The sequence below is a fragment of the Citrus sinensis genome, chromosome 3 (assembly GCF_022201045.2).
Source record: "Citrus sinensis cultivar Valencia sweet orange chromosome 3, DVS_A1.0, whole genome shotgun sequence".
NCBI lineage: Eukaryota > Viridiplantae > Streptophyta > Magnoliopsida > Sapindales > Rutaceae > Citrus > Citrus sinensis.
In genome coordinates this window covers 33,053,933-33,072,661 of record NC_068558.1, presented here as the reverse complement: position 1 = coordinate 33,072,661, position 18,729 = coordinate 33,053,933, and the positions used below count along the sequence as shown (strand labels likewise).

Genomic DNA, 18,729 nt, shown 5'->3' with positions numbered 1-18,729 from the left:
TAATTCATTTTTAATGCAATACATTATTGTCCATTCCAATCTATTCAATTTTATATCATCAAATGCAATGCACCAAAAATGCCCTTGAGTGTTATTTTTTTTTCCTTTTTTAATCATGTTTCTAAAAGGTAAGCAAAAGGGTAAAAGTTAAATCAATTTTTTTAGTCCTTTATTGATTATCTCCCATAATTTGTACGCCAATGACAATATAAAGAAAATTGTTTGAAAATCACTTGATTAAGTTTACACATGTTCTTTCCCTTAAGTGTTAAGTTAGATATATATTTTAAGTTTCAATATTACAAGTAGACTACAATCGTTTCGTTGTAGTTAGTAACCTTCAAATATATCAAATTGTAGTTAAGGAATTTAAGTTAATATTTGAAAAAAAAATTAAAAAAGAGATGAGGATATAGATGCTATTATCCCAATTGGCTTGCAATCCATCACTGAACCGAACCAACAATAATGCGGAGCAAACCCCACTGAACCGAATGGTTCGAATCAGCCAAAAGAGCAACAATTACCGTAGAGTCAAAATCCGCTGAAAGCTTTTGCACGCAGAGCAAATGACTAAGAGAGCCCGGCTGACACCTGCAGATACCCCAGAAAAGGTATCATTTTTCCGTTATTTTGTAAATATTTATTATGGGTTACTCTTAATTCTGTTGCTGATTTTCTTTTCTCCCTCTTTTTTTTTTTTTTTAATTCATGTGTTTGAATGAAAATTGTGGACTTTGGTATTAAACAGAAGGAAAATATGGAGGATTGGTTCAGTAAATTCCCAGATGATATTCTTGTTAATATTATATCTCGTTTAACACTTAAAGAAGCTGCAAGGACTAGCGTCCTTTCAAGTAGATGGAAATACTTGTGGAATTTTACCACTGCTCTCGACTTTGCTGGAATAGGAAAGGATATAATATTCCCAAGTAAAGAAGAAAAAAGTGCGTACGTTTGCTGGGTGAATAAAATTTTGAGCTTGCATAAAGGTTCAAATATAAATAAGTTTTGAATACGTTGTACTCTGGATAATTCACACGGAAGGGACATCACCAATTGGATTTACGCAGCAACAGCAAAGAAAGTTCAAAACTTTGAGTTAGATTTTTGGCCACCATCTCATATTAATGATTATGCATTTCCGCTAGAGCGGTACAACTTCCTTAAAAGAGGGCATGGTTTGTCTGGCATTAAGTCACTAAGATCCCTCTGCCTTAGTGCTCTGAAAGTCAGTGGAGAAGTGCTTGAGTTTTTTATACACAGTTGTCCACATTTGGAACACTTATACGTGGCCAATTCTTCAGAGTTATTAAGCTTGAAGGTTGTTGGTTCATCAATCCCATTGAAGTTCCTAGACATTCACTATTGCTACTCAATGAAAGAAATTGACATTTCTGCCTCAAGTCTTGTATCTTTTAGATACAGTGGAAAAGATATCAAGCTACATGTTGGGAATGTTCCCCAACTTGTTGATGTAGTCATCCATGGGGCTCCCCTCTTTCAAATAAGGTATTTTATTGGCTCGGTTGTATGCTGTTTTCCCCAGCTGAAGACCCTTGATTTGGAGTGTTGCAATGAGGTTAGTACAGTAGTACTGTGGTGGTTATGCATGTTTTTAGAAACTTTTCAAGTCAGTTGTCTTAGTTTTTCTATTTTTTCAGGTATTCATGGAATTCGGACATTGGGAATTACCCAAACTGTTGCATTTAAAACTTACCATTACAGAACCTAATTGTGAAAGCCTGCTTGGCCTGTCTTTCGTATTGAAGGCGTGTCCTTTTCTGCAAAAGCTTGTAATTAAGGTAAATTTTTCACACTCTACTTATTGGTAGAGAAGCTTGGGATAGATGTGATGGTTACTGTTGTAGCTTGCTGAACGTTTCAAATGTATGGGCATAGTCCCTCTTTTTTTCCCCCATTTATTAAGCATTTTAAATTCAGCTAGTAAGTAACCTTCTTCTTATAATAGTTTGCACTTCAACATGCGAACGCTTGGCCTTGTGACTATATTGTTCGAAATTACAATGTCATCTAGCATAACAGAAAAAGATCACATTTGTTCACAGTCCCTGCTTTTATCTTTAGTCTCTTTCAAGAGATTACCACTCGGACATGAAGATTGTAAATTAATCTCTTTGAATAGGGTGGTTTGGTTGGGCATCCATTATAAATCTCAACAGAATTTTGATTTTATAGTTTTGGATTTTTTCAATCGGTTTTGCATGATCCTGTGGACAACTGGTCTACAATACTTGCAACTCTTTTTTCTTGCATAAAGAAATCTTAATCTCGTATCATTTTGCACTTCAATACTTGAATGTCTGGTATGGTGACCATGTTTGTCATGATATCATCTAAATATTGTTTAAGATTACACAGATATTATTGAATAAGAAGATCACATCTGTGTGAATGCCCTTAAATGAGATTTCTGCTCTTCCACTTGATAAATATTTTCATTCTCTCTCTGCTGGCAGAAACTTGAATATTATAATAATGCAGGTGTTGAAAACTTCAACTTTTAGAGTTTTAATCATGGAGCAACTGTAGTAAATTCCAATACATTCCAAGTATGGACAGGTTTTGTATAGCTTTGCGAGTCTGGCAGAGATTTTTGAGGTCTATTGGTCTAATGATGATGCAGAATAAATTTTTCAGATTTTGTTTCTGTAATGGTCAATTATGTTTTTTTCACTTGTGTGGTCTTTGACCTTATTCTATATCTTTCCAGCTAAAGCATATGTTTTTTATTTTACCCTCTCAATAATATATTGTGGACCAGAGTATTAGGCAGAAGTAGCCTGAAGATGAAAGTAAGCTGTGAATACAGCATTTAGTTACGAGCTAAAACAAGAACGACTGCTCAACTTTTTGTTTCATATTGGTTGTTTGTGTGGCGATCTTTTCATATGTGGCATATATTATGATCATATTTCATATGTGCTTATTTTTTTCAATCAGCTAGGTTGTATATTGCATGTAAAATCAGTCAAAGTGTGCAGGACAGTGTTGCTCAGTATATTTAATGGTTCGGAGTCATAACTCTCTTTGTTAATTGTAGGCAAATTTTGGGGTTTTACAAATTCAGTTATCTGTTTTCTCTAACAAGAACTACGCAGTTAAACATGAAATAGTCTTCTTTCATTGCAGATATGGAATAATAACCGGACAATAGGGGAAAAAAGACATCAGATTCCTGTGCACTTTCATCAACACCTCAAGGTGGTGGAATTACACGAGTTTCGCTGGCTTCAAATTGATCCTGAAATTGCATTTTTTATCTTCAGAAATGCAAAAGTGCTTGAGAAGATGATCATTAAACCTTCCAGTTCTCGGAGGAAAAGGGCACTTAAACATTGTGCCAACATGCTAAAAGATAAGTTACCTCAAGGCGTTGATCTTGTGGTCGGTTCGTTGTGATTTACTGGCTCCAGTCTTTGTTATTATGAAAATAAAGACATTACCAGCATTGCCTCTGTACATTATGTATTGTACTAATAATGCGCTATAGATTTATTTTGATATATTAACTATTATAATGCAATTGATAGCCCCCGAGCAAGCCAAACATGGGATATTTTTATACTTGTCCTCAATATTTAGTTTAATATGAGTGCTACCCCAAACATTGGATATTTTCAAATTTTACTCAAAACACTTTACTGTCAAGTTTTCTTCAGAAGCTCACTGATAGACTAAATTCATATAACAATAACATAAGCATGTGAAAATGAGATCTATTTTTATTTTTTGAGTAAAAAATTTGCTGAAATTTTTACGCATAAAATTATTTCTCATAGGGTAGCTGTTAATACAAATAAAAAAAAAATATATTATAGTCATTTTTTTTGTGTATATAGAGTTAAACATAATAAAATAAGAAATATGCAAGAAGTATAGAAATATCCATCCGGAGGAAATTATGGAAGCTGGAATTTATTTTGGTCATATAATAATAGCATAGCCATTCGGAATTTATTTTGGTCAGATAATAATAGCATAGCCATTCCATGTAAAAACAAGAGCTATTTCTATTTTATTATGAATTAATCTTGTTCCGAATTTTAAATTAAGACCCATAACAGATTGAATTCATGTAAGAGAAGTCTTCTTGAAGTAGAGCTAGCAAAATAGATCATAGGATCGTGCTCATGTTGTGTCAAATTTAAGTAGACCCAAACACGATTCATTTAATAATTGTGTCAAAATATTGAGATCCAAAACTGACATGGAAAATAAACTGGTTACCCAATAATTTTTTTAATATTTATATATTTAACAAATGTTACACACACATCCTAAACTATTACACATTTACACTATTTAAAGTTTAAGTTATAATATGTAAATAATATTATGTATCGATATGATAACATAGACATATGTATTAATATTTTATATATCTATACTATTAAAATTCTAAATTTATATACAATTTTATAAATAGAACACTGTGTATATGTTTGTCTTCCAAAAAAAATAAAAAAGAGTGAACTATGTCTAATACTTGAATTTTAATAATAAGAACTTAAAAATTAATTTAAAATAGAAAATATAATCTTGTTGTTATTCGAATAAATATATCAAAAACTTTAACCTTAACCCAATGCGAATAAAAATCGAGTCAATCCGAACCCAACCTATTTAATAATCGTGTCATCCCTAATATTGATAAATTGATGAAGTATGTTCTCATCTCATCTTCGAGATTGATAGTTTGAGATTAATTTCAACTATTATATGCCGACATGGGAATGAGCTTTAAGGTACGATTTATAGAATAGGTAGATTTGTCAATATTTTTATTGTGCTTTCTAATGTAATATTAAAACAAAAGGTTACATATTTAAATTTAAATATCAAAAGGATAATGTTATCAATTCAAAAGAAGTTAATGGCCTTTTTTTTTTTTTTTAACGCACAATGGGCGAATTATGTCCTTACTTGCAAAAAGAAAAAAAATTAAAACTTTGAGTACATAGATGTTATTACCCTAATTTACAGTATATAAGTTAAGTAGCAGTCCTCAGAACCGAGCCAACTTAAAAGCCACGGTTACAGCAAAATCGAATTCCGTTGAAGCGTTTACATGCCGAGTTGATGACGAAGAAAGCGCGCCATATCTCTGAAGATGCTCCAGAGAAGGTAATTTTTTTTTCCCTTAATTTTATAATGTCGTTGTGGGTTATTGTTGCTGGTTTTTTTTTTTTTAATTTTAATTTTAATTTTTTGTTTTCGGGGTTTGAAACAATGAGATTGAATGGGTTTCATTTATTTCTGATATTAAGCAGAAGGAAAATTTGGAGGATTGGTTTAGTCGATTCCCAGATGATATTCTCATCCATATTATATCTGGCTTGACTCTTAAGGAAGCTGCGAGGACTAGTGTCCTTTCAAGCAGATGGAAATATTTGTGGACTTTTACTACTTCTCTTGACTTTGATAAAAAAGTAAAATATATGTCATTCCCACCAGATTATAAACAGTCTAAGTACATTAGCTGGGTTAATAAAGTTTTGGAATTGCACAGGGGTTCACGTATCAATCAGTTTCGAATATGTTTTCGTCTCGATGCTAAACATAAATGTAATATTACTAATTGGGTCAACACAGCAATAGCAAAAAATGTTCGGAACTTTGAGTTGGATTTGTCGCCAGGAACATATGACAACTATTATGAAATTCCACAAGAGTGTTATAAGAATCTTCAAAGCGGTTGTGGTTTATCTGGTATTAAGTCTCTAAGATCCCTCACCCTTTGTGCTGTAAATGTCACCGGAGAAGTTGTTGAGTTTTTTATTCATAATTGTCCACTCTTGGAAAACTTACGCATCACCCAAAGTCCGGACCTATTAAGCCTGAAGGTTGTTGGTTCATCAATCCCATTGAAGTGCCTCGACATTCAGTTTTGCTACTCGATTAAGGAAATTGAAATTTCTGCTCCGAATCTGTTATCTTTTAAATATATTGGACAAGATATCAATTTACATGTTGGGAGTCTTCCTCAACTTGTTGATGTAGTGTTCCATGTGACACCCGTGGTTCAAAAAATGCACTGTATTGGATCGATTGTAAGTTATTTACCTCAATTGAAGACCCTTGAGTTGGACGGCTGCAATGAGGTCAGTATTTAGTGGGTATGTTTGTTTCTACTTACTTTTTAAGTCCGTTCTCTTATGTTCGTTCTATTTTTCAGGTATTCGCGCAATTCTCACAGCGTGAATTTCCCAAACTAATGAACTTAAACATAAGTTTTACAGCAGCTAATCAGGAAACACTACTTGGCTTGTCATTCATAATGAAGGCATGTCCCTTTCTGGAAAAGCTTGTGCTTCAGGTAAATATTTTAGTAGATTACATACAAGTTGAGAAGTTTGAGATTGTCATTATACTAGTTGAAGCTTGTTGATATTATAAATGTATGAGCATCCTCATATTTTTCCTTTTCCTGTACTAAGCATGTGGAAAGCATCTGGTTAGTAACCTTACTCATAATACTTTGAGGGGCTTTCAGGATTATAGATCGGCTGGTTTAGATTTTATGGGGCGGTTGGGCATTGTAAATCTCATCGGTAATGTTTTGTGTAATTTTGGATTTTTCGATCAGATGATCTCATATACAACTGGTCTAATTACAGATGTAACTCTCTATTCTTTGTCAGTTAATACCTTTATGGTGAAAAGTAACCTTCAACACTTGAATGTTTGATGGCCACTATATTTATAGTGATATTTTGTGAATATTGTTTCATATTACGATGTTAATTAACATTTTACAAGAATATCACATCTTTTACAAGATAATTCCCTTCAACAAGATGTCATTTGGTGAGTATTTTCAAGCTCTCTCAACTGATACTGCAGAAGCATGATGATTACAGTAGATGTACACAAAAACTTCAACTTACTATAAGAGTTTTAATGTTGAAGCAACTGTAGTAAATTGAAATACATTCAAGTATGGACTGGTTTAATATAGATTTACATGTCTAGTAGAGGTTTTGAGTTCTAATGATGATGTGGAATAAAGATTTCAGATTGTGTTTTTGATCATATTCACATCTTATCTAAGCTAGAGCTTATGCCTCCGTGTCTTACTCTGTTATTGATAAAGCAAATTTCGTTTTTCCCTTTTTCTCCTATTCTATGCTGAGAAATATGCTTATTTGCTTGAATGAAATAGTAGTTTGTTTATTGCCTTACTAGAGGAAGTTCGCAAAGGTTCATTGGATATTGTAATGGTTTTGCGCCATATACTTTTGAAACCAACTAGTTTCACTACTTGTAGGCAAATGTTCGAGTTTTACATATTATCTGTTATCTCTAACAAGAATGATCATATATATATATATCCTTTTTGTTGTTGCAGATATGGAATAATGGCCGAAGGATTGGAAAAAAACGACATCAGATTTCTAAACACTCTCATCAACACCTCAAGCTGGTGGAATTACAAGGGTTTAATGGGCGTGAAATTGATTTTGAACTTGCATTTTACGTATTCGAAAATGCAACTATGCTTGAAAAGATGATTATTAAACCTTCCGGTTCTAGGAAGAGAACAACACTTAAAAATAGTACCAACATGCTAAAAGCTAAGTTGCCTCGGGGTGTTAAACTCACAGTAGGTTCTTGTGATTTTTAAGCTCCAATTTTTGTTGATTTGAATGTTAATACACTAGCAATAACATTACCTATGTACAGCATACATCATACGTTATGAAACTTCAATATTTTTTGAGTTAGTATAAATAGATATGTATTTTGGTCTTGATGGTATTTGTTAATCAACAAGTGTACTGAGGTATGTTGAGCTAAATTCCTGTTTTGTTTGGGATGTTCAGTTAAATTTCTACTCTTCAAGAGTTGAGTTTTTAGTACATTATGGGGCTCTGTGCTAGTGAAGCTTGGTTTGGCATGGGATGAGATACCTAATGAACAGATGCTAACTTTGTTTATTGAATTATTAGTATCAGTTTGAGAGATTTCCTCAAACTCAAAGGCCAAAGCCCAAGTGCTAAATTTTTTGGTGGGTCCGTTCAGGCCCAAAAGGCGCACTTGCAGGCTGCAGCCCAATAATTCCCAAATTCAGTCAAAAGTATAATGGCAAATCAGTAATTAAAGACCAAAACAAGGGCAAATCAGTAATTGAAGAAATTCAATCTTTCTCCCTCCCATCGATTTTCAAATCAAAATCACTTCCCGTTACAAGCAACTGTCAAGTAGATCTCATTTTTGTAGCACTGTCCTTTCAGTGCTTCACGATCACGAAATGAACCCACCTTCAAAATCATCATCATCATCTTTAAAATCAACAAAATCCCTAAACAGAAACTGCTCAAAAAAGATTGAACAAAGAACAAAGAAGCAGCAGCAATGTTCTAGAAACCCTTTGCAAAATCTCAACACCACCATTATCAATAACAGCAGCGGCAACAACAATAGTTGCAGCACCAGCACCAGCAGCATTGAAGCTCCAAAGGGTTGTCTCAGGTTCTTTCTTTCTCACTCTTCTTCTTCGAATTCGAAAACCCCTTTAATTGATAGGCCCGTAAAGATCAAAACTTTAGCTAAAACTACCCCAAAATCTGCTCCCAATCTGTCAAAACCATCGAGACGCAGCATTTTACAGAAACCCAGTTTGGGGAAAGGGGAGAAAGTAAAGAAAGATAGTACTTTTTTGTACCAGTTGCAATCTGGGAAGAAATCCAGTTCGAGAAATGTATCAAAGTGTAAAATTTCTTCGATTTTGGATACCGGTGGCAGTCCCATAAATAAAGTGACTTCTGGGCCTGACGTTAGGTTTTGTGATGGTAATGTTGTGGATTTGACTCCTTTGAGTAAGATAGCAACTGAGTCAGGCTTAGATTGTGCAGTAGACAAAAAGGTTATTGTTGGTGATGATGTTGTGGATGTTGAGAAGTTGTCAAATGGCAGTGGTAGCAGAAATAGAACCCCTCCTATTCAGGCCTCAGTGTCTCCAGAGTTACATGCACAGTCTGGCCTATCTGTAACAGCAACAAGTAGGACGCCTGCTTGTTATGGTGCTGGCCATGTTGTGTCTGGGATTACTGACAAGAGGAAATGTAGGCCTAGAGGGTTACTGACTGTAGGTGATAACAATATGCTAGACTTTGGTTCTGCCAAGGCTGCTGCTAGTTTTGAAGAACGTGAAGGGAATAATAAAGAAAATATTGTTGGAGTTGTTGATAACTCTAGAAGGGTCTCTATTGTGCCTTTACCTGCTGAGGCTTGCATGCATTGGCTATTGTCTCCTTGTAGTGAGGAGGATGACGAGCAAAAGGAAAATACTGAAAATGGATCACGTAAATTTCAGATTCATTCACCTTCTTCTAGTTTATTCAACGATGAGATTAGTTTGGATTTGTGTAATAAAAACAGTAATAGGAGGGTATCTATTATTACTAGGAGGGGGAGTAATTCTTTATGTTCTCCTTGTGGAGTTCCTGAATTTCAAGGAATTTCGGATACTTTTCATGAAAATTTGGTTATTTCATCTTCGCCCAACCGTATTCCTATTTGCAAGGCTGCTGATTTGGAAGATGAGAAGAAGGGTCGTTATGATTTTAATGCAGAAAATTCTCCATTCTCCGCGGATACATTTGGAAGTGGAAATGTTATTCAAACCCCACAATCTGACTCAAGCCCAGATAGACCTGCTGGCTTGTCATGGTTAAAAACAGAAGCTTGTCAAAATCATCAATTTAATTCTGAGAGTGATTTGCACACTGAATGTATTCCCATGGCAAGTCTGTCTTCCAAGGGTTATGAATCGATATGGGATCCTACCAGTTCAAGTTTTCAGTTTGATTGTGTGATGACGCCTTCCAACTCTGTTGATCTTTCCCACTATCAGAAAGTTTTAGATGACCGAGATTCTTGGACGTCTACTTCCACTTTAGGGTATGTTTCACAATCCCAGATGAGGATATCATGGAGGGAAGGGCTGATGAGTCGGATTTTCGAGATGGATGAGTTTGATAGTTGCAGATACTTATCAGATGAAGAGGAAGATGTTGGTGGTTGTGACAATGACCTGTTAAAACCCTGTCAGAATCCTGATGTCAATGCTGATGAGCGGAACTATGAGATTCTGAAAAATGATTTTGGGTCAACTGAAGATGTAGATACCAAAACTGGAGTTAAAGGAAAAGGTGAAGAAAGAGTTCCTTCTCAAATTACATGTTCGTGTGCAGAGTCAATAAGCACTGATGGTGGTGGCTTGGCAGCTTCAGGGGATTCAGATTGGACTCTATGCTATAAGAACCACTTGTTTCAAGTATGATTTTCTCTCTGCATTTTCCTTTACTCCTTCAAAACATTAAAGCACTTGTAGCTAACTTTAAACCTGAAATGGTTATTCTTGGTGGTGATGTCGAATCATCACTTAAATGCCACCATGTATTCACCTTGTTCGATTAGTTGTATTTTCAATTGCGCTTTTATTGGCTCACAATTCGTTTAAGATATTTTCTTTTTTCATACATTGTGAATACTTTCTGAAATTTATTCAGCTTTACAGTGGAAAATTGTGAAAAGCTTTCACTGATGCTCTGGAATTGCTTGATAAGCTTTGCTGGTCTCTGGAAGAGAGGGCTCAAATATTTTATGCTTATACCATTTTGACTTATGCCATTGATAAGAGTTACTTGGCTATTAATAAGCACCAAATTTTGGGCTTTTTTTTTTTTTTTTTTCCTGGGAAAGTCTTGCTGCATCTCCATTCATGGCAATTTTAGGCATTCACATATTATGACAGTTCTAGATTTTGATTTATCACAGACCAAGAGAATATGAGAATGGAACCGAAAAATTCTGCATTTTGACTCTAATTTTAAGGAAGTGGTAGTCATGGAGATAACAAATATGCAGTAACAAAATATCCTTTCTTCTTTGAGCACATGTTATGGTATTCTTGAAAGAACAAAATTGCTAGTGACAGAGTTTAGGCTACTTGACATGGTTTCCATATTGAGCTTGCATAGTCATCTAGAGTTAGGCTGGTGTCCAAGGACTTGGACATATTGTTAAAACATGGTATAGACCTTTGAGAAGTTCTTCGATATGGGACATAGGCTGGGAAACTATTTTTTGAAGAAAATGTATCAGAACAACAGAAAAAAAAAAAAAAGTCGGGCCAGAAACGACAGTTACTTGGCATAGCTTAAACTAGGATGGAATTCGTAGAACACGGAAATGAGAGATCAAACTTATGAAAGAATCATGATGTTGCCATTCATGTGACGAGACCTCTGAAGTGTGCTTGGAAGTATTTTTGTACCATAAGTTCTGTTGTTAGACAGTTCAGGATATCTAACATGTTACTTTCATATTGATTAGTATAAGTGGCCAAAAAGTGTTTTTGAGATCAAAGAATTATTTGGGAGTACTTTGGATAAACACATGATAATGTGTTGAACTTCCGTTTAGATGAGATTATAATCCAGGATTAAGTGCTAGTATGAACTATGTTAAAGTATTGGACAAGGAAAGAGCTGATATATACATATTTTCGATTGGATGCTGTCACAGTGATAGGCCAATGATGATGATGCTTGGCCAATGGATGCTGCAACATTTGCACCTATCAAATGTATGCAACTTTGGCTTGGCAATTGAGTTTCATTAACATTATCTTGATTTGAGTAGTTGCCCCGTCACTTTTGTATCTTAGATTGACACTACAAGTAATAGTTAACTTTCTCGTGGAAGGCATTTATATGAAGGCATTTATAATGTTGAAACAATTTGGAAAAAATCCATGTACTGAAGGTCTGACATCTGGTGTGGTTGTAACATTTTTTAAACTGTAAACGTCCATATCTCAAAACCATTCATTATTTGCTTGAGGGGTATGTCGCTTTCCTTCTCACACATTCAAGTCCGCTTGATAGAGCTATCTATGTAGGGTTCAGACAGGTTTTCTTTCTTTTTTTTAATCAATTTATATATGTATTATACGAGTAATATGAATAGGTCTTCTCTCTTTCAAAACAACGTCGTTAAAACAACTGCGGATTTTCCAAATCGATATGTTTTAGAGGTTGATATCAGGAACTAAGAATTTTCAAACACATCAATTTCATAATCTACTGTGAGCTATGAATAGCTTATAGTAAAATATTCTTGGAGACTTTGATGCATTGGCTTTGTCGTATGAGCAGATGGTCAGAATCGATTTGTGGTCCTTCTAATTCAATTGTTATAGCTCAGATACAGCCTTCCAAAATGATTAAAAAACAAGAGACGTTAGGACGCACACTTGATTGAAATTTGTGTATTCTAGTCAAATATGAAAAATGCCAGCTTTGTTCGAAATGAACTGTATTGAAAATAGTTGGTGCATTAAGCACCTAATTTAGTCGGCCGTCTTTGTTACTACACGATGGAGACTAATGTTTTAATATAGTTAAATTCCAGGTACAAAGCAACTTGAATTCTAGCAGCTCATTTTTTAAAAAATTAAATAAAGCAAAAGAACATGTATAATGAAGGCACGTAGTGGGGTATTATTGTTACACGTTTTAAGTTCTGACGTGAAAGATTTTAATTCTAGGGCTAGGATTTTCTTCTTGAGCTTCATCTGAGCAAAAGATACAAGGCAGTGAATATAATACATTTAAGTGCTTCAAATTTAACATGAAAGCTTCAATCTACAATCTCATAATTGCTTAGTGCTGCAAATAGAATCGTAACTAAAAAAAAAAAATTATGACCAAAAGTGAAACATTGGCTGCTAGATATGACTGCTTTGGGAAATTTTATTCCACAAGTAAATATTAGCTGCTAAATTTTTAGAATTCATTTTGAGGGCTGCGTTCAACCTCAGTAAAATGAAACATACAAATTCCCTGGTTTCTCCTTGTTCAAACCAATTAAGTTTCAACTTGGACTTCATAAGGAAAGAAACCAACAATATTTCCCATAGGATTGATTATTAATTAACAAACAAAGACTAGAAAGTTTATTAAAAGAAGAGATATGATTCGTTGACCTGACAAATGAGTTGACATATGCCCAACAAGGACCAAGTCAATGCAAATTTGAAGATATGCTCCTTTAATCTAATCTAATTCATACTCTCCGATCCTTTGCGTGTAAAACATTTAACACAATATAGTTTTGTAATCAATATTAATATTTATAAAATTCGCAACACTTTTTAGCGTGGATATTTGTACATTTTAAAATATAATTTTTAAATTTACATAATATTTATTGTATTTTAAATATTCTATTGTATTTAAGGTAAAATCGTCTTCCCGTTAAGCTAAAATTTTACACTACTTAAATATTCGACAGTATTATTTAGCCTCAAATTTAAGTATCATTTTATACATATATAAATTTCACATATATAGGAGTACTCTGCAAAAGTTTTAAGGTTTGGTTGCTGATGTAGATTACTGATAAGTTTTTATGTGCTAGAGGCTATAAAAAAAAATAATGGAGTTTATTCTGAGGGGTTAATTATTATTTATCATTTTATTCTTTTTTGAATTGTTGATCTTCTAGGAAAATGTTTGCTTCTGCGTATACAAACGAAGAATGTGATCACTTTTGGGCCCCCTATGTCACTATTGTCCTAAGCAACCGATTTACACAAGCTACACATCTGCTCCTGAAAATAAAAAGGATTATAGAAGCTGTAATGTATGGACATAATAACAATTATGTCCTCAAAATCTTATTAATATAGAAAACTCAATTTTGAGTTCTTTTACTATTACACTTTTGTTTTCAGTCTAATTTTCATGTATTTTTCATGAGATATGAAATATTTTGTATCGTAGAAAGTTATATTTATCTTTTAACATATAGTAATATGTTAATGAGAGATAAGTAAAAAAATAAAAAATATTTCACTTTAAGATATCGGGCTTTATTAAAGTCCAGAATAATTATTAAAGTATATGGTTTAATGGTATAATAATTTTATATTTTAAAAATATATGACTATATCTTTTTCAAACTTTAGTAAGTCTAGAATTTTCGACTAGATCAACGAAAATATATAGTAATTAATTAAGGATCTCAATAACAAAACCTAGAAGTACTAGGGCCCTTTGTGTCATTATATCTTAGCTATACAATGTGAAACTTTGATTTATTTCTCTAATAAGGTCGACAAAACAGCACGACGTGTTGTAGACTTTAAAGCTGTGGAAAGTATATGTCATTCTCATAAGACTACCAAACCCAATGAATCAATAAGACTGCTTCCATTTCTCTTCTCCTTCAAATACTTAGATTCTTCTGTTTATTTTTCTTCATCAGAGAGGAAAATTCAAGTCTCATGGACGGATTAATTCCAATGGTGTTCAAAGCAATCAAGAAGAACAAAACTCGCCGGCAATACGAGTGTCTTTCGTCGGGGACAGCTCAAAGTTACAACGCAGCAGACTTCAATAGTAATATTATTGCTCATCAAAATTCCATGTATGTGACACGTTCAGGTGAGAAAATGGAGCCGGGACACGGCCACCGGCGGCATAAGTCCGTCGGAGACTTTTATGCCGGGTACTCAGTGGCGAATGGTGGTGGTTTTGGTGGTGGCGGTGGCGGTGGTTCTCCTCCTCCAAGGGCAAAACAACTGGTGAGGTTTAGGAGTCACAGAATGTTCTCATGTGTAACAGGTGCAAGCTGAATAATTTGGTTAATAATTACTAGTGAAAAAATAGTGTCCTCATAAGATTCCGTATTCTTTTTCATGTTTTGATTTTGCTTTAGGTTAGTCGAGAATTAAGACATATATATGATATATTTTGATAATGTTGTTTTTGATTAATTTTTTGATTTCCAAAAGTTGTTGTAATTAATCAAGGCTACTAAGGTAGCCTATTGTTGTACAGCTAGCTTCTTTGAATTTGTATCAAAAGCTTGCATTATTACGTCAATTTTGGCCAGCTTGCAGTCAAGCGGGCCTATCAAATAATAAAAGCATGCAAATGGGATCTTCTGTAGTTCAGTAGGTTCCCAATTTTGTTCTTATATATATATATATATATATATATATATATATATATTTTGTGGATCTGAAACATAATTTGGGCAAAAGACACTTAATTTATTTGATTAACTTCATTTTAGTGATTAAAAAAAAAATTGTTGAAATGGTTCACTTTATTCTTGTTCTCCCAGCAAGGCAGCGAGCTGTCATTTAATGTGTAGTAGTTTAATAAGACCAAGTGCATTATTTCAAGAGATTTTTTTTTTTTTTTTGTGTAATTTGTTCGGAGAAAAATTAATCCACCAAGCATAAAATTGACAACCATATTTGCCAGCATTTGTTTTTCTCATAAAATTAGTCATTAAAATTACCATGGAGTTAAAAGTAAAAAAGAAGTTCTTCCAGTGATTTTAATTAATTTTGTACGGAGGCCCAATTTTGATGTAGAGGTGTCAAAAATATTTGCCTGGTTTGGATCCGGATCGGATTCAGGTGATGTGTGCCGGATAATACACTGCCCATTTATGAAGACGGATCGGTCCTGAGTATCACTTGATAAACCAGGATTTTATAAAAAAAATTATAAAATATATGCTATTTTAAATAATTATATCTATTTGACTAATCTATTACATATATGTAAAGTTTTAAGCATTTAAAGTTAATATTTTCATGTCTAATTTCATTGAAATTAATTTAAAAATTATAAAATTATAAAAGAAATTAAAAAAGTACACATATTTAATATTAAAAAAATAAAATCAGAGTAAAAACTCAGATTAAAAACTCGGTCAGGTAGACCCAGGACCCGCGTTTTGCCTACCCTATTTGGAATTTTGGATGTTATTGTTTTAGCAATTGTATTGATTTTCTTTTTAAGTTAAAAAATTGATGAGCCGAACTGCACACAATGTAATGTAATTAGAAAATAAGAGAAACGAATAGAAAATGAAAAAAGAATTTTTGTTTTTTTGGTCAGAAACTGTTACATCAATTAATTAATTAATTAACCAATATATTCAACACTATTGACAAATAAGAATAGCAAATAAAAAGGAGCCTCAACCTTCTAGATATTAAAAAGATACAAGGAAATAAAGCCACTTCAACTGTTCATCCCACAATTTTTTTGCTTTTATAATAACTGTATGGTCCCATTCATTTTATAAATTAATAATATTTTAAAATTAAAAATATTTTTTTATAATATTTTATTAGATAAGATATGTCTCTATAATCACCTTTTTCCTTGAAATTTAGATATAGTTGGATCTCATTCTAAATTTGCTTATTTCTTATAGAAATTCTTGGGTTGAATTTTGAAATTGAAAAAAAATTATTTCATATTTGGTGGGTTATTTCATTTTTAACTAACCAAATTGGTAAAATATAATGAATTATTAGTTGATTAAATGTATGTTCATTGAATTGTATATACACTCTATAAATTAATAAATAAATTAATTTAATTTTCAATTAATTAATACCTTTTTAAATTAATTAACTTTGTATGGTTCCGACATGATTAATTTACAAAATTTTCACTGTATAGCCCTTTTTCCCAACGTCTGTCATGAACAATATGCTAAAGTAACCTAGTTTTCTAGTTGCACAAAAGCGAAAAATGTCTATGTATTATATATAACATACTAGTTACAAAAAAAATTCGACAAAATAATATAGTGTTAGGATCATGATTTTTTTTTTTTTTGAAAATTGAGTGAATATTAATTAATCGATTTATAATTTAACATATTAACCCCAAGTCGAGATTGACAAGACCTATTATTTTATTGACATTTTAATTTCTCAGATATTAATTTATCAGGTTTTTATTGTATTTGTACACATACTTCTCCAAAAGGAGCCTAATTTCTGCCTTCATTATGTATTATATTTAAGCATATTTTCAAGAATAAAAATGCGGTGCTACTAATAGTAGTTATTTTGCATAACTAAGTTTGTCCATTAAATTTATGGGGAAAAGGAGAGAAACTCTCCTATTGTTTAACTAAACTAATAGAAACTCCTCTGATGTTTTAAAACAAATTCAAACCCCTATAAGTGTCAACCTTTTTATTGAGCTTACCATTTTAACCTTGGTGATTGTATAATGTTGCGAATATGAATACTTTAATTAATTAATTAATTAGTGGAATAATTTTTATAACCATAATTAATTGAAAAATTATTAAAAAAGAAAGGAGATTGTCATAATTTTCAATTAATATAATTTTTTTAGAATTAATTCAAAAATTTCATGCAAAATAAATATACAGTTATTTTTTTTGGAGAATAATAAGTTAAGGGTATTTGAAACAATATATATATATATATATATATATATATATATATGTAATTTATTCTCCAAAAAATAGTATTTATACATGTATGTATATTAATTTTGCATTTAATTTTTAATAAATTCTGAAAAAAATTCAGAATCATTTAAAAATTATGACAATCCCCTAGTTTTTTTTCTCTAATTTTAATTAAAAAATTATTCAATTAATTAAATAATTAAAGGTATTCATATTCTCAATATCAAAGAATCATCAAGGGTGAAATAGCAAGATCAGCAAAAAATTAACACTCAAAGGGTTTTAGATGTGTCTTAAAACACCAGGGGAGTTTCAATTAGTTTTGTCAAACACCAAGGGATTTCACTCTTTTTCTCAATTTTTTTTTTTAATTCAGTTTTTAGTTTATATATAATTAAAGAAAATAATAGTAAAAAAGGATAAGTGTCACCATTTAAGCAAACTTAAGGGTCAAGGTCTGTTCACCTTAAAAAAATAAATATCTTTTGGTCTTCTTAAATCAGCTAAAATATAAAAATTAATTTACATTTTTATGGCATACAAAATTGAGTAAATTTGGTCTTTCAATAATATTCTTTGCACGTAAAATTATAGATCTGATTTTATTTTTTAAAAATATGCAGATATTTAAAAAAGAAAAAAAACTCAAAATATTGCTACAAATATTTAAAGGTCTAGTGAATAAAACTCACTTACTTTAATGAAAAAGAAAATTGCTTTATGTAAATTTTCTTTCTTATAAAGATTCTGTGAATCAATAGCGATTATTATTCATGAAAGATGAATTCAGAAGTTAATTAACCGTTGTAAAATACTCAATAGAAATATTTTGCTATTAAGGAGCATCATGGGGGATTTACAGGTGCAAAAACAAGTGTATAAGTGCGCGTGAACAGAAAATCTTTAATTAAAGGGAATATTTAATTAATATTATCATTAAAAAAGAAAAAAAAAACAATAAAACAAGACAAAAGCAAAACAATTTGAAGACTGTTAATTCATAGGGATTGGATTTTTCATTTCTTTAAAAAAAAAAATTAGAAGAGAGGAAGAAAATAAGATTAAAAGGAGCTTAACCCCCAAAGCAAAAGCAAAAAAAAATCAATGCATGCCATACCATGAATATGTTTGTTGATGGTCATCTAACCATATAATCATTCAAATGCCCGGATGAAAAAGAAAATGATTAGATGACAATCAACAAGCAAATTCAAAGCTGCACCAAAAAAAAAAAAAAGGTTATGATCATCGCTAATAATTAACAGAGCAAATTGAAAACTCTAGAAGAAAGAAAAATATGAGAAGCCTAGATGAGCAAATAAATAAAAGGGTTGGGGGAAAAAAGCATATGCTTTGGAATATTATTGTTGAAAAAAGGCATATGCTTTCAGAATAAACCAATTCTTAAATCTGTGTGTCTTTCTCTGACTGATT

General features: G+C 32.2%; 4 protein-coding genes across 4 annotated transcripts; all 4 read left to right on the top strand.

Moving 5' to 3' along the window:
* The first annotated feature begins 446 nt into the window (after nt 1-446).
* Nucleotides 447-3,558, top strand: LOC102613830 (uncharacterized). Its single transcript, XM_006493063.3, has 4 exons — nt 447-614; nt 752-1,582; nt 1,665-1,805; nt 3,154-3,558. The coding sequence occupies exons 2-4, from the start codon at nt 1,379-1,381 to the stop codon at nt 3,421-3,423; spliced, it is 615 nt and encodes a 204-aa protein (XP_006493126.2). The 5' UTR covers nt 447-614; nt 752-1,378; the 3' UTR covers nt 3,424-3,558.
* A 1,422-nt stretch (nt 3,559-4,980) lies between these two features.
* On the top strand, nt 4,981-7,775 carry LOC102613532 (F-box/LRR-repeat protein At3g03360). Its single transcript, XM_006493062.4, has 4 exons — nt 4,981-5,148; nt 5,295-6,125; nt 6,200-6,340; nt 7,373-7,775. Exons 1-4 carry the CDS (start codon nt 5,104-5,106, stop codon nt 7,646-7,648), a joined length of 1,293 nt encoding a protein of 430 aa, XP_006493125.2. The 5' UTR covers nt 4,981-5,103; the 3' UTR covers nt 7,649-7,775.
* Nucleotides 7,776-8,074: 299 nt separating this feature from the next.
* LOC102613247 (uncharacterized) lies at nt 8,075-10,508 on the top strand. Its single transcript, XM_006493061.4, has one exon. It carries the CDS (start codon nt 8,276-8,278, stop codon nt 10,307-10,309), a length of 2,034 nt encoding a protein of 677 aa, XP_006493124.2. The 5' UTR covers nt 8,075-8,275; the 3' UTR covers nt 10,310-10,508.
* Nucleotides 10,509-14,132: 3,624 nt separating this feature from the next.
* On the top strand, nt 14,133-14,992 carry LOC102612948 (uncharacterized). Its single transcript, XM_006493060.4, has one exon. It carries the CDS (start codon nt 14,321-14,323, stop codon nt 14,669-14,671), a length of 351 nt encoding a protein of 116 aa, XP_006493123.2. The 5' UTR covers nt 14,133-14,320; the 3' UTR covers nt 14,672-14,992.
* The last annotated feature ends 3,737 nt before the right edge of the window (nt 14,993-18,729 follow it).

Coding starts and splice junctions, on each gene's coding strand:
- LOC102613830 (XM_006493063.3), top strand. CDS start 1,379: ATGAAAGAAATTGACATTTCTGCCTCAAGTCTTGTATCTTTTAGATAC. Junction 1,583..1,664: donor ATTTGGAGTGTTGCAATGAG/GTTAGTACAGTA, acceptor CTATTTTTTCAG/GTATTCATGGAATTCGGACA. Junction 1,806..3,153: donor TGCAAAAGCTTGTAATTAAG/GTAAATTTTTCA, acceptor CTTTCATTGCAG/ATATGGAATAATAACCGGAC.
- LOC102613532 (XM_006493062.4), top strand. CDS start 5,104: ATGACGAAGAAAGCGCGCCATATCTCTGAAGATGCTCCAGAGAAG. Junction 5,149..5,294: donor CTGAAGATGCTCCAGAGAAG/GTAATTTTTTTT, acceptor GATATTAAGCAG/AAGGAAAATTTGGAGGATTG. Junction 6,341..7,372: donor TGGAAAAGCTTGTGCTTCAG/GTAAATATTTTA, acceptor TTGTTGTTGCAG/ATATGGAATAATGGCCGAAG.
- LOC102613247 (XM_006493061.4), top strand. CDS start 8,276: ATGAACCCACCTTCAAAATCATCATCATCATCTTTAAAATCAACAAAA.
- LOC102612948 (XM_006493060.4), top strand. CDS start 14,321: ATGGACGGATTAATTCCAATGGTGTTCAAAGCAATCAAGAAGAACAAA.